Source organism: Gymnodraco acuticeps, unplaced genomic scaffold (assembly GCF_902827175.1).
Source record: "Gymnodraco acuticeps unplaced genomic scaffold, fGymAcu1.1, whole genome shotgun sequence".
NCBI lineage: Eukaryota > Metazoa > Chordata > Actinopteri > Perciformes > Bathydraconidae > Gymnodraco > Gymnodraco acuticeps.
This window is the reverse complement of record NW_022992095.1, coordinates 893,135-914,227: the sequence shown is the minus strand read 5'-3', so window position 1 is coordinate 914,227 and position 21,093 is coordinate 893,135. Positions and strand designations below refer to the sequence as shown.

The following is a 21,093-nucleotide window of genomic DNA, read 5'->3' as shown; positions in this document are numbered from 1 at the left end:
AAGGATAACTGTAGAACGTTTTTTTATATAAACAATTATATTTCAGTTAACCATAAACTACTTTTTTTAAAGCGGAACAAAACAAACTAAAAGCTGGATATGGAATGCCTTCATTTTACTATCAAACATTCCCACATATTCAAACATGTTCTGCGTTCACGCAGCCTACCTTCATGTCCTGCCAGCAGTTGGATACACTCACGGTGGAGCAAATACTTGGTGTTATCTTTGGCTGAAGATTTGTAAGAAGCTGTGTTTGCTCAGAATGTTTTCCTACTTGATGGAGCACCTGTAGATCCTCGGTGTGCGTGTAGCTGAGCTGTTTATATTCATACACTTCTTATGTCATGACCCAGTGGTAGTCACATCTGACCTATGTCAAAGCAGTTTAATTATAATTTGTATAACTTGTCTCAACCTGCCCTTTTTCTCTCCCCTCTCACCTTCCTCCCCTTCTAATCTCCTCCTCTCACTCCATCTACCATGCTGCCTCTCATGCTTGATTTCTATCTCTACCTCCCTCCCACTGTTCTCCCCCCCTCTCTCTCAGACGTGGCGGTGCAGTTACCAGATAAGAAGTCCATCATCATGTACGTAACATCGCTGTTCGCCGTGCTGCCCAAGACGTTACCATGGAGGCTATCAGAGAAGTGGAGACTCTGCCACGCAAATACAAAGTGGATTCTGAGGGCTCAGGTCGAGGCCTCAGTGCTCAGGTAGAACACCACACAGTTAATGTATGTGATATGATACAGGAGGGTACCAGACAAGCTTGAAATACACCAACAGCTTTTTTGAGTTTCTTTCTGGGCAAAGTGGGAAAGACACATAGATCTAGACCAAGGGGAGAGTCTCCTCGCTATCCTCACAGCCTTTCAAACTGCACACACACAAATAGTGCTCACTGGATTCCATGGATACATCTGCTTCTCAAGGAGTTCAAGGTGCTTCTTTGTGTGCAAAAACCCACAGCTGGTAACCAGAGATGTAAACAGAAGAGCAGTAAGCCCAAACCTCATTTATACCTGGAATCCAAAAGCGAGTTTCTTAACAATTAGATGGTTCTTATCCATTGAGATGCAGAATCAGTTCTGAACTGGTTCTCAACCCTTGGTCTTGGTTCAGGACTTCTGTCGGCACTGAGAAAAACACGACATAGCATTCCATTCATTTAGAAAAACTTGCTTATTTGGTATGATTCCCATAAGTGATTGTTCAGTAAGCGATCTAAAATATGTTATTCCTTTGGCATGTTCTAAATATGAAGAATAATTTCATCTGAGTCGGTATAAGCTCTTTTTTTTTTAGTTTAACAGTGGATCTAAATGATATGGGAGGGATTTCTTGTTAATCTTTTTCTTCTCATGCATGTTTGCCATAACGATAATGCTAGCTGTGTTTTATATAAGCTGGGCTAACTTTACTAGCATCCTTAAGCCTATAGTGCAAGAGCTGCCACAATGCTAAAACGTTCTTTATTGAACTTGAAGTTTTATGTTATGCCCATGCCAATTTTTTATATAATGTGTACCATATGTACTGCAAGTACTAGCATTCACTTTTTGGGTTATAAGACGTACTGAATTGAAAGGTGGATGTCCTAATTTAAACTGTTCACAATGCATTTGTATCGATACACCCCCAAAAATACAAAACACTGTACTCAATCCCCATGGTTCAGTTATTTCAGTCGTGAAACTGCTTGAGACCAGCAGATATATCCCCTCCGGTTGCTGCCTCTCTGAACCTTCCTTTCTGTGCCGGCGTAAACAAGCCGCTATCTCCTTCTATGAACGGAGAGATGATAGCTCGGCTCCTGAACGTCAGCCTCAACAGCTAAAAGCTCAAGCCGTAAAAAATCTGGAACCATAACTGCTTCAACCTTTTGCGGCCGCGTTGTGTTCGTGATAACATTCAGTTTAAAGGCCACAGCCGCTTGCATGTGCAAGAATAAGGAATACTGTGAAGTGCCTCATTGTGTGTTTCCTGATAGAATTATGAGTCACCCTGAAAAAGCCATCTCCTTCATTCTCTCCATCACTGCTCATGAAAAGCATGGCAGGCGCAGGCAAACAGGGAGCAGAGCCATGACTCACCCAGCTGACATTAGCCGACAGACCAAACTGCATGCTGCTGGAAACACAGAGCAGTGAAGGGGTGGAAGGAAATGAGGGGAATAGAGATTTGACAGGGAAGGTTATTTGAGCATTGTGTGCTGGTGGGCGGGTGGCTTCAGTATGTTACTGACATGCACATGCTGATACAACATCTGTAAGCACTTCAGTGTCTTATCTCTACACCTTGACTCAATTGGACTTCCCTGCTGTTTCACCAACGTGTGGTTGTGATCATTTTCACATTGTTAACAGACTATATTCCACAATAACTACAGCATCACCCCCAAAAATGTAATTTCTTTCAATCGCATACATCCCTGTAGCGGCTCCTTTCAGCAGTTCTGAGTCAGAATTCCAAAATTCCAAAACCACCAAGTTTTTATTGCCCAAGGGCACATACTTCACACGTCTTGGAACGAGAGCTGGAAAGCGGTTTTAAATAGTGGGCTGATTGGTCCAACGAGGGGTTTACTTTCCTGGCACAGCTCCTCTTCATAGGAAGTGATGCGTAATGCTGCTGGAAGTGAGAGGAAAAAGAAAGGCCCTTTGTTTTTGCTGACTGTTTGGTTCCCTCCTTTAGTTGTAGGTTCATGATGATGTTGTGAAGTGCTTTCTGATGATTTTAGTTGATTGTTTTCAACATATAAAACAACTTCAGCTTGAAATCTAATAATATTGAATATTGCTGATGATGAAGTGAACTGATGTATGGATGATGGTGAATCATGACATGCTCCAGGATCACAACTTTAAAAGTGATGAGTGCAGAGATCGAGTTGAGCAAATCATCTGGTGATAATAAAGTGTTCTGCTGCGCCAGACCACAGCTATTTTACAGCCATTCAAGTCAATAAATAGACCAAGGCTGCCGTTTTCTCTCTCTGTATAGTTCACTCACTCTTTTTCTCTCGCTGCTGCTGTCTTTTCTTCCTCAGCTCACTAACATAAGAGCTTACAGTATTTTTGTTAACTTATTTCAAAATATCAAAGGTCATTGAGTATTTTCAGCACCTGACCTTATCCCAAAATCGCTGCACAGACGTTACTGTTGTGTATTTTCAGCCTGGAACACAAAGGGCTATTTGACTTGTTACTGTACCAGTCTCCACACACCCATTCGCATTTCTGTCATCTTTGACTTGGCATCGCTGCCGTGCATAGATTGATATCTCCCGTTCATTTCGGCTCCACACAGATCTGTTGAGCTCTGTTGAACCTTTTCTTGCTTACTTATAGAAAAGTGTAAACCTGGAATAGTTTGTTAATTCAGTTGTGTACAAAGGACGTCACATGTAAACATGGTTTATATCCAAATTGTATTTGTAATGGTATTCAAAGTGAGATTGTGTTGACAAAACTTAAGGAACTATTTAGGAATGTATTCAGGAAGTTTTTGAAGGACACTGCAGCATTCCTTTCAGACATGTTTTTCCTATTGTACTATAAACTATTTTTACGCTTTTTATGCTTTAAAAACGGCTCACCATTCATTTTCTAACTGTATACCCAACTTTACCCAGGATAGCACTGTATTTCAAAGTGTCTGCTATTCCTAGAATGAGGATTGACCTTCCCAGCATGCCAGGGGCACCTCTCAGCATCCTATAATAGTCCTGCAGTTGTTGTTTTTTCTTAAGTCAGCAAGGGAAATCAGAAAATCCCTCTTCTCATGTTTTCAGAATGTGCAGATGGAGGAAGCGGGCAGCAGCCCCCGGCCTGAGACCCCCAGCCCCCTGACAGAGACTGAGGGGGAGATGGAGGGCAGCATGATGGAAGTGGACCTGGACAGCTACCAGACCACGCTAGAGGAGGTACTGACCTGGCTGCTGTCGGCCGAGGACGCTCTGCAGATTCAGGAGGAGGTGTCGGACGATGTGGAAGAAGTCAAAGAGCAGTTTCACACACACGAGGTAGGAGGAGACCTGCAAGCTGGCGTGAGGCTGGAAAAAATGTAAACATGCATGCACATGCAGAGGAATGCACAAACAACAGCTCTATTTATCCATCAAAGTATTTATTTGTATATTTATTTATTCATTAATACATTCATTTATTTCTGTGGATATGTTACATTTAAAAAATAAATAAAAATAGTTTGGTTCCTTTCCTAGTTTAGTAGATGAAACGTCCCTAACTGTTTCAAAAACGACATGCTCAAAGAGATATCCTAAATGGACCTATACATATCAGTTTAAAATAAAAATCGTATTGTTTGACAATACAAATGCTGACACACTTTTCTGACCCACATATTTGTCAGATTTGCACATCAGTTTTTTGTCTACTGTCATTCTCTCTGAGATAGAGGCCTCCCACAACCAACTGTACATGCTCTGTACATGTTGGGAATGCCAGGAATTCTGCTGAGAACCGTGGCGCACAGCACCCCACGGTGCCTTGGTCCAGAGCTTGCTTGCTTGAGAAGGCGTAGCTGTAGGGTTTGTGTCTGTGCATGTGTGTCAGGGGGCTTTGGCAGGATTCCCTTGGCTGAAATGTGAATATTTGTGAAGTCTAATGTCTGGAATCCAGGGTCAAAGCAGAAAGCTCGTAGTGAGACCCAAAGCCTCTTTAACAGCAGGTCTAAAACAAATCAGTTTGCTTCAGCCAAGTTGTTCACATACTCCAACTTCTCCAGCAAAGCCTAATCAAAAACAATGTGCTCAGAGGTGCAGTCAAAAATGCTTACTCATCCACAGAGCTCACACAAAACAGACAATAACTCAATTCATTGAGTTTCATTTTGCGCATAACAGCCAAGAGCAGCTCCTCTAAGAGTTGAGAAGCAACCAAACTCCTTCAAAGTTTCTCTTGTATTTCTTCTTAAAGTATTCCTCTTTTGTTTTGCAATTGGTCTCAGTTGGCTGCTTGGCAGACTCTGCTATTCAGTGTGTGCTCGCAGGCTGGCTCTAACTGTTGCTACAGCAACACTCACAAATGCAAGAGTGCAGAGGTGCTTCTGCAGGGCATCATTAAGTGGTATACCAAGCAAAGCTCAGGGTGGGGAGAAACCAGATGTTAGTATGTGGGAGCCAAGAGACAGCATGCTGCCTCACATTTAACAAGCAATGTTAAATCTCCATGTTAAACTGAATCTGGATCATTCTAAAGGTATGTGGTTATACATCGTTCTCCTTAACTATCATAGTGTACATACAGTTAGTGGGTCCCACGGCTGTATGGTGCTAGAACATAGCTTCTCTGGAAGACGCAACATTAAAGAACACAAATCACACAGTTTGAGAGTCAAAGATTTGCATTACATTTTTTTAAATAACTGTTTTATGTTCCCCCCCCAAAAAGGCTTTTATGATGGAGCTGACAGCGCACCAGAGCAGTGTGGGTAATGTGCTTCAAGCGGGAAACCAACTGATAGCCCAGGGCAATCTGACCGACGAAGAAGAAGAGGAAATACGGGAGCAGATGAGCCTCCTCAACTCCCGCTGGGAAAACCTCAGAGTGGCCAGCATGGACCGCCAGGCCAGGTAGAAACACAAACAAGCACACCTGCTTCAGACCTGCAGGGGGGTTAGAATACCCTTTGCTGTTGTTAATTGCAAACATTACATCATTTTGGTTTATTTATGTCAGAAACAAGTGAGGGTTTTCATTTCAAATATAAATAAATAAGGCTTAAAATGAAAATATCTGTAGATGTATTCACTGGTAGTGTGCAGGGCAACATGAGCCACACATTGCTCCGAGGTCATTTTTCTCTCTGTGTCACTGTTGATCTTAGATGGTTATGAGTTTTTCTTTAGAATGAGTGTTTGATAATGCAAACTGTGTGAATGTGACACCTGATAAGCCTTGAGCCCGCAAGGCCTAACAAGTCTAACACTCAATCTGTGTGATCAAGGTTTACGATGCTTTACACACATACATGTACACACACAGTTGTTCATAAATTGTATTCATGTTGTCCGCTCTATCGTTATTGACCCTGATCTAAAGTATATGTGCGTGCCATAACTGTGCATGGAGTCTGCATTATCACTTACTCTAGATTATGTGCTACTGAGCTGACACCATAAAGATTTGTACACATATAGCTTCTGTGTCATTTCGTCACCTCACTCTGTGCTGACTCTCCCTCTCCAGGCTCCATGAAGTCCTGATGGATCTTCAGCAGCAGCAGTTGCAGCAGCTTTCTGATTGGCTGTCACAGACAGAGCAGCGAATCAGAAAGATAGAAACAGAACCGTCAGCGAACGACCTGGAGCTCTACAAAGAACAGATAGATCAGCACAAAGTAAGATTTCTGTCAAAGTGATGATCTTTCATGAATATAGTCCATTAGAGAATGGGACATTGATTAACTATGATCAGGAAGGATATACAAATAATTCTCACTGCACTTCCCTTGGCCTAAACCATTCTTGTGATGCATCATCACATGTTTGATCCTTTACTTAATGAGTCATTCACTGTCTCCATGGTGTCACCATGAAGCCAAGTAGCTTCTCTGCCAGCTCTGTTAATGGGTAACATGTGACCGTGCTGAGTTCACTGTTTGCGTTTCTGTTCAGGAGCTTCAGAATGATCTGGAGGCGGAGCAGGTGAAGGTCAACTCTCTGACACACATGGTGGTCGTCGTAGATGAGAACAGCGGTGAGAGTGCCACCGCTGCCCTGGAGGAGCAACTGCAAGTACGTTTCTTAAAATGTGTCAGTTCAAGAAGCAGAGCCTCCATCTACAACGTGCAATACATTAGCCTTTTATTGCTAATTCATGAGTAATAACATACTTTTTTCCTAAAAAATATCCTAGATCTGTTACAGGAAGCTGTTTTTTGTTATAAGATTTTGTACATCGAGTTCCAAATAATATGTCTTAAATGTTTTCCCGTCCTTTGCGAAGTGTTTCTGAGAACATGTTGGTAGTAACAATTGTCTTTATCCTGCATTCCAGTCTTTGGGTGAGCGCTGGGCGGCTGTGTGTCGCTGGACAGAGGAGAGGTGGAACAAGCTGCAGGAAGTCTTCATGGTGTGGCAGCAGCTTCTCTCAGACCAGGTAGGACATGCACTATGAACTCACTTTCACATATACAGACGATATCATGCACATGGTCTTCCTTTTTTCCTTCTAATTAGATCATCCAACATAATGGGTCACTTCAAGTGTTTGCTATTCCTAGCATCTTCAAAACGGCCCACATTTGACAGTTTTTGTTTCATTTTTACATTATTATGAAGGAAAGTGATTAGTACTTCATTACATTAACCTATCAATGTTTAAGATCTAGTGTTTCTCTTTAACAGAAACTTTAAAAAGAAATGTGTTTGCTTTTGATTTTAGGTCTTCAAGTTATGAATTAAAAGGGTTACAAACATGTTTTTGTTCAAAGGACACCAAGACTCTGTTTGTAAAGCTTTCTAGGTGTTTGAAGCTAATGCTATTTTCTCCCCTTTTCCAGAGTTTATTTAGAGCGTGGTTGGCTGAAAATGAGGAGGCCTTGAGTGAAGTACAGACCAGCAACTTTAAGGACCCAAGTGAAATGAATTCCAATGTGCGCCGATTAGCAGTAAGTTATCTGCCAAGTCTTCGAAGCTGCCACGCCAGATACTTTAACAACTAAATGCCTTTTAAACTTCAATATAAGGTTTCCATGTTTTGTGTAGCCCTTCATTTTGTGTGACTCCTTCTTGTAGATTTTGAAGGAAGACATGGAGAAGAAGAGGAGGACTCTGGACCAGCTGTCTGATGCTGGACAGGATGTGATCTCGCTGCTCCGGAGCCCTGAGGCCGGGGCCAAGATTGAGGCGGACACAGAGGAGCTGGCTCATCGATGGGATAACCTGGTGCAGAAGCTGGAGGACTGCTCCTTCCAGGTGTGTGTCAGTGTGTCAGAATGGGTTTTGTCCTCCTGCGTGGAAAACTTAATGCACAAAGTACAAAACTGCACCTCAAGAAAAAGGAGCTATTCATTTAAATATGCAGCGGTCAGTGTGGATCAACTTGGATAAAACAACATTAAAAAGCTATAATAAATAGTATGATAATATATGATTGGGATAATATGGATTTAAAATGATATAAGGTTATGTAAAATCCCTTAAATTATTGTTGATTGTTCAATAGATAAGTAAAAAAAAATTAAACATGTAAAATGCAGTAACATGAAGAGGTTGGGAGGTTTAGGATCTAATTTCAAAAACTTCCCAATAGCATAAGTTATTGATTTTAAAATGTTGCAGTATTGTTTCTTTAAAATTGAATTTATAATCGATTTTCAATATGAATTAAAACATTTTTCCTAAAAGGGAAGTAGGGTACAGATAATTGAATCTGTTGTTTCTAAATGAAAATTCTCTGCTCTCAACTCGGTGAGTTTGGTTGATGTCTAATTAATTCTCACTCTGACTGCTAAGGTAATGGAAGCTGTGACAGACGTTGGGATGACTCAGGTGGAAGAGCAGGTCGTCGTGGATACAGTTGCTGTGGCTGCTTCGATCGCCGACCAGGACTTTGCCCCGCCTGCTCCTCCTAAGAAACGACTGGTGGAGACAGATGCAGAAGTCAGACGATTGTAAGAACGTTGACACTCAGAACTTACCTCCTTTGTCAGGAAAGTGAAAGAATAAACCCAACCCCAATACACGCATTGTGTTCTGTGTCCTGCAGGTTTGAAAATAAGCTGTCTGACCTCTTGATCTGGATTAAAACATGGAAGACTTCCACTCAGGCGCTGGCCTCCACACACCCTGACACTACACCTGACACACCAGACCTGCAGGAGAAACTTAAGGTAAACCTGCAAGTGATTAAAACATCTTTCAAATTAGCACATATTTTGAATTTAACAGCATAAATGTGTGTTTAATCACTGCAGGGTTTGGAGTTGGACCTCACAGAAAAGGACGCCACAGTGAGTCAAGTGATCCAGGAGGGACGGGTCTTGATGGACCAGCTGGAAAGAGGTATGAAGGAAGGAGGAAATGGTCCTTTCTCAATGACACTCAAATTATTAGTGACAATAAACCAAACACTATTTTAAACAAATCCATCCAAGTTCTCTGAAAATATGTTCCCATCTTTATTGATTCTCAGAGGCTCTAACAGAAATCTTCCATTTCCCTGTTAAACTGTGTTCATCTCATAACATTTGACTACTTTTCCACAGCTGCTTGGTATTTTCCGGGCATTTACAAGCTTACAATTTTTCGATTGTTTTTCAGTTTTAGTAATCTGAATGTGTTTGTTTGTGTGTGTGTGTTTGTTTGTGGACAGAGTTGTAAACATCTGTCAGCCTGCAGGGTGGCTGACTCCATATAACCGCTCAATGAAATGAAGAGGCACTCAGGGTTTTTGATGTGTTTACACTGTTCTGGAGGCAGTGAGGAGTAGTCGAGCAGCACTTCTAAGTTAGAGAAGATTTGTTAAACGCCAAACTTTCCACTAAACTCAACTTATTTTATTCCCTCATGTCTGCAGTTTTCTCATCCGTGCTGTGTTTTCCAATCTTTCATCCGCTAGTGTTTTATACTTTCGCTTCAGTGTCAGAAAACTCACAACACAGGCTGTGACACATTCTAACTAAGTTATGCAAAAACACATTCAAAGTGTACTTTTACTTTACTTGTGAGCCATTTGAAGGGAGCGTTTATATTTTTGGGCTTGTCTTTTTCTGTAGAGGGAGAGCGTGTGGACTCGGTGAGGGCAGACATAAACCTGATCCAAACCGAGTGGGATGTGTGTGTGCGGGAGCTGCAGGCAGCCCGTGAGCGAGTTCACACTCAAAGCCGGCTCAGAGCGGTGTCTGCAGAGCTGGCAGACCTCGACCGAGCCTTCGAGGAACAAGATCAATGGCTGGACTCGACCCCGACTGTAGAGAAGTGCAACGAGGCTGGGCTCAGAAGTCTGAGTGGAGAATGCCAGGTGAGAGTCAGCGTCTACATCCCCATTCACCCTGATCTCCTTTATGTGACTTTAATCCTCACCCCTAACCCTTTCCTCAATCCTCTTACATTCAGATCATGCAGTTGCAGTCTCAAAAATAGTTCAGTTTTCACAGCAGAGATGAAACACTTCAAAAGAAAGTCATACATCAAAACAACCATGAGGGAAAAATGGATATATTAACGTGAAAGAGTACCTCAGATGCTTGAGTCATTGAAAGATGACAGTTAAACTGAACTTTATTTTAACTTTGAGTAGAAAGGGATAACCTGTCAGTGTAAAGGATCAATCAGTCCAGAAACCTGTGAGTTTTACTCCAGACTAACTTATTGTTGCAGTATTTCTTTGCGACTTAAAGGTGGGGTAGGTAAGTTTCAGAAACCGGCTCGAGTGCACTAACATTTGAAAGTACACAGCCAAAAAGAATCCGCCCCTTCCTTCAGACTTCCTTACAGAGCACCTCCTCCAACACACATGAACGCACATGACGTCAGCAGACTGGTGAAAGTGGCCGCCTGTTGCTGGCGAGTCATTGAAGTACTGCTGCAATGCACGCCCAATGACGGCACGCCCAATGAGGGCACGAGATACATTTGTGAGGGCACGAGATACATTTGTGCGTGCACGAGATGGAAGGCTGACAGACAGGGCGGCAATCCAATCCGGTTAGCCGGCCCGGCTCAACGGATTGGTTGTACTTTTTACAGTATTACGGCTTCCACAGATGACATTTTTTTATGTTTTTTTTGTCAAAGCACTTAAGATATTCATTGCTATCGGGATGTTAAGAGCATTCCATGGAATATAACAAAAAGTGTATCTCGAGCCTGTTTCTCAAACTTACCTATCCCACTTTTAAAGATCAAATGCAAAGTTTTTTTTATAATTGCCAGTAAAATCGAAATCATATAGCTACAACACTATCTAAGATATTGCAGTATTAAAATCGGAGATAATATGCGTCTGGCAATGCGCAATATTTATTTTGTTCAACCCCAACACCAAGTCCGACGATTTATTTTCTCAGCCGCTCCTCCGCAAGATGGCGTCGCGTGACGTCACAGTGGCCAAACAAACAAACCTTGGCTTATCGCTCACAGCTGCTTCCGCCGATAGTACAACTTAGTTTCGTTATCATGTCTGATTCTGAGTAGACTATAGACTAAAAGCTTTAGGAATCCAAACTATAACATATAATAAGTACCCTGTATCAAGATTGATGCAAAACAAGTGAAATTTGACCTTTTTAGAGAGGTTTAGAAAAATAAAGTCCAGGCGCTCTGAGTGAGCCTCTGAATTAGCCCCGAGCGAAAAATGCTCGCAGCGGCTCACAGCGGCTTCCGCCGATAGTACAACTTAGTTTCGTCTATCATGTCTGATTCTGAGTCGGAGGCCACCCAACATCTGGAGTATGTTGTCGACATCCAACCATATATATACGAGCCTCTGATGTCGAAGAGGAAATACAAGGAAACGTCACCTGATATCACCGATGAAAGTGCTGATGGCGATGATTCAAGTTCGCCATCTGAGGAAGAGGCCGAGGGTGCTGAGAATTGGTGTAGATGTGGAAACTGCCAGACCATGCCTACAAGCCGAGAAAACAAGTGCTGCCACAACTATGGGAAAGTGAAGGAAGAGATGGGAGAAGAAGTCTGCATCACCGACTGTAGGACGTTCGACATTTTCCGTTATGAGTGGAGGAGCGATGAATGAGCTGCAGATAAACTACAATGCTAACAGTGAATTAGCCCCGAGCGAAAAATGCTATCACTCCTAGCGCCCTTATTACTTATCCTAGCTCAACATCCAACACATTGTTTATGATCGTAAAGACACAGAATCTAACGGTGCCCACCTCTATAAGCAATAAAACTGCAATTCCGTTATCTGCGTTATCTGCTGTGCTCCGTGCGCTTTGAAATATAATCAAAAGTTGGTTCAATTCTTTGGTGTTTCTGCATCGCCCGGCTCTCTCGTTCTTTCAGTGGTTTCTTGTGCTGAAATGTGGAGGGGACGGCTCCGGGTTTCAGCCTCCGACGTGCTATTAATGCTTCTCCACCAACAGACTTCATGATAGCAGGATCAACGTCGTATGCATCACACGCGAAGTGGTCAGAACACAACTTGCTCCATTTTGTCGGTTGCCATCCAACACGATTCACTAAAAAAAATCAATTTTTTGCGGATGATTTGGTCTTTGGGAAATGCATGTAAAACTCTCCCAGATCCCGCACCGTTCGTACAACAAAAAGCTCAACAATAACCCATGTTAATTCAGTTTTCTTTTCGAAAAACATGTGACCGAGACTGCCGAGTCGGGATATTTGGTCCAGAGACTGTTTGGCCACTATTACGTCACGCGCGCGGAGGCTGCTGGGAATTACATGTCAGAAATTCAGACGGCTTTGGGTCGAGTTTTGGATCAATAAAAAGCTTTTTTTTTGGGTGTATTATCTCGATTTAAATAAAATAAAAAATACAGGCAGTCTTAAAAACAACATTTCTATAAAAATGTAGCATATTTGGAAGCTTTGCATTTGATCTTTAAGGGCACAAAATAGATCCCAAAGGTTAAGAAATTGCTGAATTTTATACATTCCATCTTGTGTCATCATTCTCGATCATTATGAAACATAAATAACGTAATGTTTGATACAAATCATAGGCTATATATAATATAGGCTAATATATATTTGAGCCAAGCTGACAATAGTTCAGATGAAGAGACAGCAACAATTGTCCCTGCTCAGTTATCTTTTTAAAGTGCTTCAGATACAAATTAGAAAGCGCTTTCCTCTTGTGTTCTTCAGTCCCGACTTGTCCAGCTGACCGCCTCGAGCCCGCGATTGGAGCAGCTTTCTGCGGAGGTGGGGTCCCTAGGAGCCGTGCCCGCTCTGAAAGACAACATGGTGGTGGTATCGGCGCATCACGCCTCCACACTGCAGCGGCTACAGAGCAGAGAGCAAGAAGTCAACAAAGGTACTTTTGCTGAACTATATCAAAATGATTTATTAAATCAATGAACAGGAAAACTTCTAAAAATCCCAAACTCTGAGCAGGCCCCTTGGTGTTAACAGTACCACATGCTTTTCAAGGGACCTGACAGCCTTGAGGCATGGTGTTATTTCAGAGAGCTGCAGTACAGATTGAAGCCTACCCTAAAACAAAGCCCATTTTCTCTCTGCTTGCTCCTGGCTCAAAGCTTTCAGGTTTATAGGTAGACTGAACGAGTGATAGCTAAGATCCGCAGAGCTCAGTCCTACAGGGGTTGTATAAATTTGACATCAGCTTTTATGAATCCTTGGCCTGCCACTGGTAATGGGTGCTGCCCTTATATGGCCTCCAGAAGCTCACAGATGTGTGTGTGTATACATGAGTGATTTTGTGTAAGATCATCCCTTTGTGCCAGCTCCATCTTCACCTGAAGACGTGACTTGGACCTGGAGCAGTCCTAAAATCAGGCACCGTTTTATAGTTTTTACTCTGGAATTTACATGCTCTCCTATTGGCCAAAAAGAAGTCTGTAAAGGGAGACATGAATGCTCTTCCCCACTCCTGACCCAAGGTGTGTGTGCATGTGTCTGGTCTGTCTTTCCGTGCCTTTTACGACTGTCAGGATTTGGATGAAAGCCAAACAAAACCATTTTGTTTCTGCCTGAGGGCAATCAGCCTCCTGACAGGGCCTCTCTCTATTTCTCTCCCCACTACATTCAATCCCTGCTTTTTGTGTATAAACATAGCCAGATTATGTGAGCATTCAATCACCTGGTCATTTAAAACACTGACCGAGCAGGAGAGGAGAAGAGCAGGAACAGCAAGTTCAATATAATGAAATATATAAACGAGGTTGAAGTAGTCACACATGGGCACTACTTAACTTCGTTTTTTCATGTAATCATTTTGCCATGAACAGCAGATGAGCCTTGATTTTATAGTGTTTTTTTGTGTATTTGGCATGAGTGACATGTACCAATTGTTTAGAAGAGCACAACATAAAAACAGACAAACAGATCCTAAACCGGCTCACTGCCCCCTTGTGGTTTCAAACCTAATGCTATTGTCCTGATGCAAATAGCTTAATTTAATAGTTTATAAACATTTCACTCTCCTGCTTGTCTTCTTTCAGCTTTGACCTGTCTTGAGGCCAGCCAGTTGATGTCGAGCCAGGTGGAGGGCCTCGAGGCCAGACTTGCCACTCTGAGAGAAGGAGTTGTGGACATCCCTACAGCTGAGGGAGCAGTGGAGCGGGCACAGGTGAGCAGTTCATCAACTTGATATATGAAGGCTTTCTGTGAAAAACATAGTCAACTTTTCACCGAAACTACATTTCAATCTGTGAAGTACACATTTTCTGACAAAACATTACATGTTGTTTATTGATTTAGTGATTAACACACACTTCAATATCATGGTTATACCTACGGGAGCAATTTGGAGTTAAGTATCCTATCGTAAGACACTTTTGAGACCCTCTGATTGTTAGACGCTGTGCCACAGTTGCCTCCCAAACAACAACTTAACTGACCAGAAACCAAAACATAAACTCCTTGGTGGAGGTTACCACACTTATTATAATTACAAAGTATTATTCTTGTTAGGTTATACAAGAATAGTCTGTTGCTATTCTGTATCTTAATGTTACTAACTGTATATGCCAATATCCCCCTTTTTAACAGAATAAGGCATGTGTGGTTAAATATAGATACAAAAAAAAACATTTAGTCAAACTAAAGAACACCACAGTCAATTGTTAGAAGAAAATAAGTTATTTTCAATTGTTGTTCTTTTTGGCTTATCCGTGGACTAAAGCTGATAAAGCATGTGCACTCTGACATCTTAGCTAAAAGGGTTTCATTGTTTGTGTCTGTCTTTGTGCTGGTACGTATATCAGAGTGTCTGCTGTCAGTTATTCTTTTCCACACACACAACAATAGGTCCCTTTATCAGCCAGTCACTTCCCTCTGCACTGTATCCAACCTCTGTGTATAGGAAAGGGTGTATGTGTGTGTGTTTTGGTATTTAGCTTTGTGATATATGGGTTGGTGTGCTTCGTGTGTGTCTCTGTGCGTGTTTCTCTCCTCCTCCATCCCTCGGTGGAATGTGGCTCAGTCCGGGCTGTTGTTATCGTGGCAGGTAGGGCATGGTGCCGGGGAAGGGGTGGAGACATGGCACATTCTGGGCAGCGTGCCCATTCATGCTGCATGGAGCTCCAACAGCTCAGTGTGAGGCTGCTCAACCAGTCAGTCAACCTGACAGCCACCACACACCATCCCACGTCAGCGTCAGTCCCATCACTCATTAGGAAGTCGTAGTCATCCAATCTTTGCAGTATTGTTTCCCTGAGAAGCTCTGAGAGGCAAATGAGAAAAAAGATATTTCATAGTTTTCTCTCCTGTGTTTATAACGTAAGAACAGGGGGTAAAGGGTTTGCCAGGGTATTCTTTCTACATTCCTTGACCTGCGTTACATCTGTGAAACAGGTGGCCCAAGACGTTTTTTCCAGGTAAAAAATGAAGTTGGCCAGGATCACTTTACCAAGTTGGTCTTGGCAGGAAAATAAAAAAATGTCAGGATTTCTTTTTGTTTCATCTGTGCAAAAAAAAAAATAGCAGGTGATTTTATTTCTAGTGTTTGTTGTTGTAATACTCCTTTTGTCCAAAAGGGGCTGAAGCACACCACTAACACATGCTCTGAATAGAACTTGAAGCATTCATGTTCTTTCTAAGTTAGTTTTAATTCTACCATTCACTCAGCATGCAGGCAAATAATCAATTTCAAGACAACTGAATTAGATGAACTTTACATTACAATTATTTGGTTAAAACTCTTTTCCTCCACCTGTTGTCAGTTGTATACACAGTGGAAAAAACGATTTAGATCAGGCTTGAAAAAGGCCCCACCATCTCTCTTGCCTCTAAGGGCTTCTGTGAATTGCTAATGAAATCCAATTAATCATAAACATGTGGTAGCACTAATATATTAACATGTGTTCAGCGAGTAAATGTGATTGTAAGGTTCTAACAACACATTGTCTGAATACTTTGGGCTACATTGTTGTAAACTCCCATACATCTTGCATGAACAAATCTTGTAGAAATGATCAGAAGTAAAGGTGTTGTGCAATGTTTTTTTATGGCCAGAGCACATGTAAAAAATGCCTATTCCGGCTGATTTATTAATATTTAACTCACCCACAAAAACAAAAAAACACCACATTTTTAACCACATTCTAGTTATATAGGAGTTATTGGCTTTACCAGGCTCCAGGTCAAGTAGCATTCACATAAACGAAAAGTAATTACAAGTGGGGAACTACCAAAATATTTTTGAAAGCTTTACTATGAATTTGTGCGTAAACTCGGAAGTTCCTGAAACTAAACAAACATGGTTTACTAATGTTTGCCAAAGTCCGTTGTTTGAGATAATTAATCCTGAATGTTAGTATCTTCAACAAAAAAGGCTCCTTCTACTTAGGTATTTTTCTGTTATTGTTAGTGCTTGGTAAATTCATTCACAGAGAACAACAGCTGTGGTAGTTTCACATTACACAGTCAGTCGTTTTAAGCCTGAACTCTCCTTCCCCTCAGGGCCTGTGTCTGGATATTGAGCAAACACAGCAAGCCTCAGATTCTGAAGAACTACAAAGATGGAGTCAGCTCTCCTCCAGAGCTCGTGAGGAGCTGGGTACACTGCAGTGCATCCTGGGTAGCATGAAGGACAATCAGGTGGAGTAGCTGTAATTAGTCATACTGAAAGTCTACAAGCGTTGTCTTAACTTGAATGTTTTGAAATGAACTGGTTAAATGGTGTTTCTAGGTGCGTTTGGTGGATGTGGAACGTTGGTTGGAAGCGGTTGAGGAACTTTTGTCTCGTGATGCCACGGGGCTGGGCGACAAAGAAAGTTTAAAGGAAGAGGTTAACCAGTGCAAGGTTGGTGAACATGCAAAATGTTTACTTTTACTGGTGTTTCTGTGAGGACTGCAGGCCGTGACAATATGCATTCTGATATTAAAATGATTATTAAATTGGATTTCAATTATTTCCAAAGTATAATCATGTACCTTTCTTACTTTGTTCTGCTGTAGGAGTATGTGAATGAGATGGAGTCAGTGGAAGGTTCGTTGAAGCAAATGGGAGAGAATGTGAGTGCTGTACAGACGACTGCAGTCCCAGGACTAGCCCAGTGGGGGCAGGATAAGTTGGATGACAGTCAGAGCAAATGGGAAACACTCAGCAAAAAGGTAAAGACATTTATTTATCTTTTAGCAATATGTGCTGTTATGTCCTGCAAGAAATATGGCTTTCTAGTTTGTGTGAATGTAGTCAATACAAGCAAACAAATAAGAAATGTTATGTTGTACACAGTCTCATAGTCTTGTTTTCACTACACACAAACACTTTACTTAATGTCGTATGCTACCCTCCAGCTGCTGAGGCATCAGGAGTGTGTGGCGGAGAATCGAGAGAGGCAGGTAAATCTGAGGAAGGACTTGGCGGAGATGCAGGAGTGGATGACACAGGTGGATGAAGAGTTTCTCATGAGGGACTTTGAATACAAGAGTCCAGAGGAGCTGCAATCGTCGCTGGAGGAGATGAAGGTGGGAGTGCAGGCGTGGTCATAAAAAGTTTGCACAATAAACAAGTCGTGAAAGTATCAGTAGAAAAATACATATTATTACAGATTATTCCTTAAACTATCATCTCTGTTGCGGATGTAATTTTCATCTTACTTTCGCAGAGAGCTAAAGAGGATGTGCTGCAGAAGGAGGTGAAGGTGAAGATCCTGAAAGACAGCATCAACACGCTGGTGTCCAGAACATCGCCCCCTAGTGGAGTCAATTCAGAGGAGCTGACCTCGGAGCTAGATGTGGTTCTAGCAAACTACAACAAGCTGTGTGACCGCTTCAAGAGCAAGTGTCACACTCTGGAGGTAATGTTTGTGGGTGTGTTTGTGAATACAGAATGTGTTGTCGGTCAATTGAAGTCTACTAGCTTAAGTATACTTGCACCACAGCTTTACAGTGTATCTTCTTTGACCAACGATTGAGAAACAAGAAGCGTCATATTGGATTTAAAGGTACTTAATGTATAATGTATAAAAAGGTTCTGTGACTGCAAAAAAATCTCAATTTCATGCAAAACATTTTTTTACCAACTTGAAACTCCCATGTAGGAACAACATGTTGATTTATTCAATGTGTCATTACTTTGGCTCCCTTTTTGTTCATTTCCATGCAAACAACAAGAAAAGCTTGAAGGTCGCTGGTGGTTTTGGTGTTTTGAGCTCATTTTGAAGTGTAAAGTCATAGTTCGAGGCACTGGTTTTAAATATCATCCCTTGACTCTTCAGGGTAAACGTCAGCCACCACTGAATTATGCTTGTCTTATTTATTTTAATTGTATGCATATTTTGCTGTTTACCTTAGGCATAATGATTTCTTTGTTGTAAAAAAGCATCACAGTTAAGTGTTTCTTTCATATTGTTATTCAACATTGTACGTGAGGGCATACTTAATACAGCTCACTTTGTAGGAACATCATTTTTGTTTGTGCACAACTGTATTTAAATGTCTCTCACGGATAGTGTGTGTGTGTGTGTGTGTGTGTGTGTGTGTGTGTGTGTGTGTGTGTGTGTGTGTGTGTGTGTGTGTGTGTGTGTGTGTGTGTGTGTGTGTGTGTGTGTGTGTGTGTGTGTGTGTGTGTGTGTGTGTGTGTGTGTGTGTGTGTGGTGTGTGTGTGTGTGTGTGTGTGTGTGTGTGTGTGTGTGTGTGTGTGTGTGTGTGTGTGTGTGTGTGGTGTGTGTGTGTGTGTGTGTGTGTGTGTGTGTGTGTGTGTGTGTGTGTGTGTGTGTGTGTGTGTGTGTGTGTGTGTGTGTGATGTGTGTGTGTGTGTGTGTGTGTGTGTGTGTGTGTGTGTGTGTGTGTGTGTGTGTGTGTGTGTGTGTGTGTGTGTGTGTGTGTGTGTGTGTGTGTGTGTGTGTGTGTGTGTGTGTGTGTGTGTACTGAAGGAGGTGTGGTCCTGTTGGATGGAGTTGCTTCAGTACCTGGATATGGAGCAGAGCTGGCTCAACACTCTGGAGGAGAAGGTCCAAGCTTCTGAAAACCTACCTGAGAGCACTAAGGCCGTCAATGAAGCTCTGGAGGTATAAAAAGAAAAACACATACTGTAATCACATCTCATTCGTCTGCCATCTTTACATTTTCTCTCTCTCTTTGACTCCTGTTTTCACTCTTTTTAAGTTTTATGGAATAGTGATATTTACTTACTTACATTACACATAGTCAAAAATGTAATGTATTTATGAAATGGGTTCGTTTTGAATATAATTAAGGATGAGCTTAGTTGAGCTTAATTTCTTGGTGTCTGTGCATAAACCTCACAAATCAGCATGGTCTGAGACAGGTTGGGTAGAAAAAATAGTACATTTGATAAACCAAGCAGGCCATTTAATATTCTCTCTGTTAATATCCTAATTTCCTTTGACTTCCAAATTTCTTCCGCCGTGACTTTCTCCGTTGCTATATCTGTAGACTGGCCTGCAGCATTGATGTCACACTCACTTTAATCAGAGTGCTGCTTCTGTAACATCGCATAGTGATGAAGGAAACTGAAGACCCTTGAAGACGATGTTTCCCCTTCCCCTCTTTGACCTTGGGTGTTGGCTTCTTCTCTTTTAATTAGTTCTCACCCCTATCCTTCTCTCTCTGTCTCTGTCCCTCTCCATTCTTATAATACTCCCTCTGTCCCCCTCACCCTTTCCATTCTCCCCCTAATCAGACTCACCCCTCTGGAGGGGGCAGACGCTCTGTCTCTGTTCATCACCGCAGGGAAGCAAAAGCATATTTAATGACCCCACGTAAACAATGACTGTTGCATCCAAACAAGTGGCGTCATTGGACAAGCTTCTCTCTCACTTGTCTCTCATTTCTCGTTCAGTCATTTTCTCCGCTTGCCTCCATCTTACCCCCCAACTTTGCAATATCTGCTTCTGCGCTCCATCTGTTTGCTCAGCTTTTTGGATCTTTCTCATTTTGTCTTTCACCCACATACCCACACAATCATTTCACACATCTACTGGATTTTCTTTTTCCTTCTGGTGTTCTTTCTTCCTCGAGTGTTTGGTTTCTAGCGTTTACTTTTTTCTAGTTTTTGTGGATAATTTTTGGATCTGTGAAGCAATACAACTTTCTTGATTTTTGTTGGGACTTTATCAAAGGACTGTTTTATTTGATCTCTTCCTTACACTCATTTCCTTTTCTTCCCTCTTTGCTTGACGTTTTTCTGATGGTTTGCTTTTAACTTTACCCTTTTTTTCATCACCAGTCTTTGGAGAGTGCGCTTCGTCACCCCGGGGACAACCGGACGCAGATCAGAGAGCTGGGTCAGACGCTGATAGACGGGGGCATACTGGACGAACTCATTAGCGAAAAGCTAGAGGCCTTCAATTCCCATTACGAGCAACTCAACCACCAGGTCAGGACCTTGGCTTTGATGGATGTGCATGTGTGTGTTACGGTCGATAAAAGGCATTCATTATGAGTTATTTTTGGATATCTTTTTTAGAAAAGTGTGAGCTATGCATTACCTTAACCTGTATATTTACATTTGATTCATTGAGTCGTTTCTGCTGAAAACATCACAAAATTGTCACCAGATAATGTACATGTATTTCAGCACATGTTTTTGTATTCACCTGTATTTAATTAATGTGCATGCAGTGTATTTAGAAGCATCTTTGAGCAGATGTTTGCATTATCACATTAAGAAAAAATACAAAAACAAAATCTTTGCTTTGGAAGGGTGTGCACATTCCACGTCTTTGAACTTGAACAATTCAAACCCATAATTGAATGTCTGCTCGCCCCCGCCTCCCTCCAGGCGGTGAACAGACAGATCAGCCTTGAGCAGCAGCTGCAGACTCTGAAGGAGAACGAGCAGGCGCTGCAAACACTGCAGGAGTCTCTGAGCCAGCTGGACCACACACTCACCTCCTACCTCACCGACCGCGTGGACGCCTTCCAGCTCCCTCAGGAGGCACAGGTACCGTACACATGTGCACAACACTCACTCTCAGCAG

At 42.0% G+C, this 21,093-nt stretch overlaps 1 protein-coding gene across 1 annotated transcript in view; it reads left to right on the top strand.

The window, feature by feature from the left end:
- The window catches only part of utrn (utrophin), a 200,338-nt gene that overhangs the window by 27,079 nt on the left and 152,166 nt on the right, over positions 1 to 21,093 (top strand). Inside the window, 23 exon segments of the mRNA XM_034202775.1 lie at positions 551 to 622; positions 625 to 716; positions 3,797 to 4,027; positions 5,418 to 5,599; positions 6,216 to 6,366; positions 6,644 to 6,763; positions 7,026 to 7,127; positions 7,531 to 7,638; positions 7,766 to 7,945; positions 8,486 to 8,643; positions 8,739 to 8,862; positions 8,947 to 9,034; positions 9,748 to 9,992; positions 12,827 to 12,995; positions 14,143 to 14,270; positions 16,604 to 16,741; positions 16,833 to 16,946; positions 17,102 to 17,257; positions 17,444 to 17,614; positions 17,755 to 17,946; positions 19,024 to 19,158; positions 20,340 to 20,489; positions 20,895 to 21,056. Coding sequence (XP_034058666.1) covers positions 551 to 622; positions 625 to 716; positions 3,797 to 4,027; positions 5,418 to 5,599; positions 6,216 to 6,366; positions 6,644 to 6,763; positions 7,026 to 7,127; positions 7,531 to 7,638; positions 7,766 to 7,945; positions 8,486 to 8,643; positions 8,739 to 8,862; positions 8,947 to 9,034; positions 9,748 to 9,992; positions 12,827 to 12,995; positions 14,143 to 14,270; positions 16,604 to 16,741; positions 16,833 to 16,946; positions 17,102 to 17,257; positions 17,444 to 17,614; positions 17,755 to 17,946; positions 19,024 to 19,158; positions 20,340 to 20,489; positions 20,895 to 21,056 — 3,368 coding nt within the window.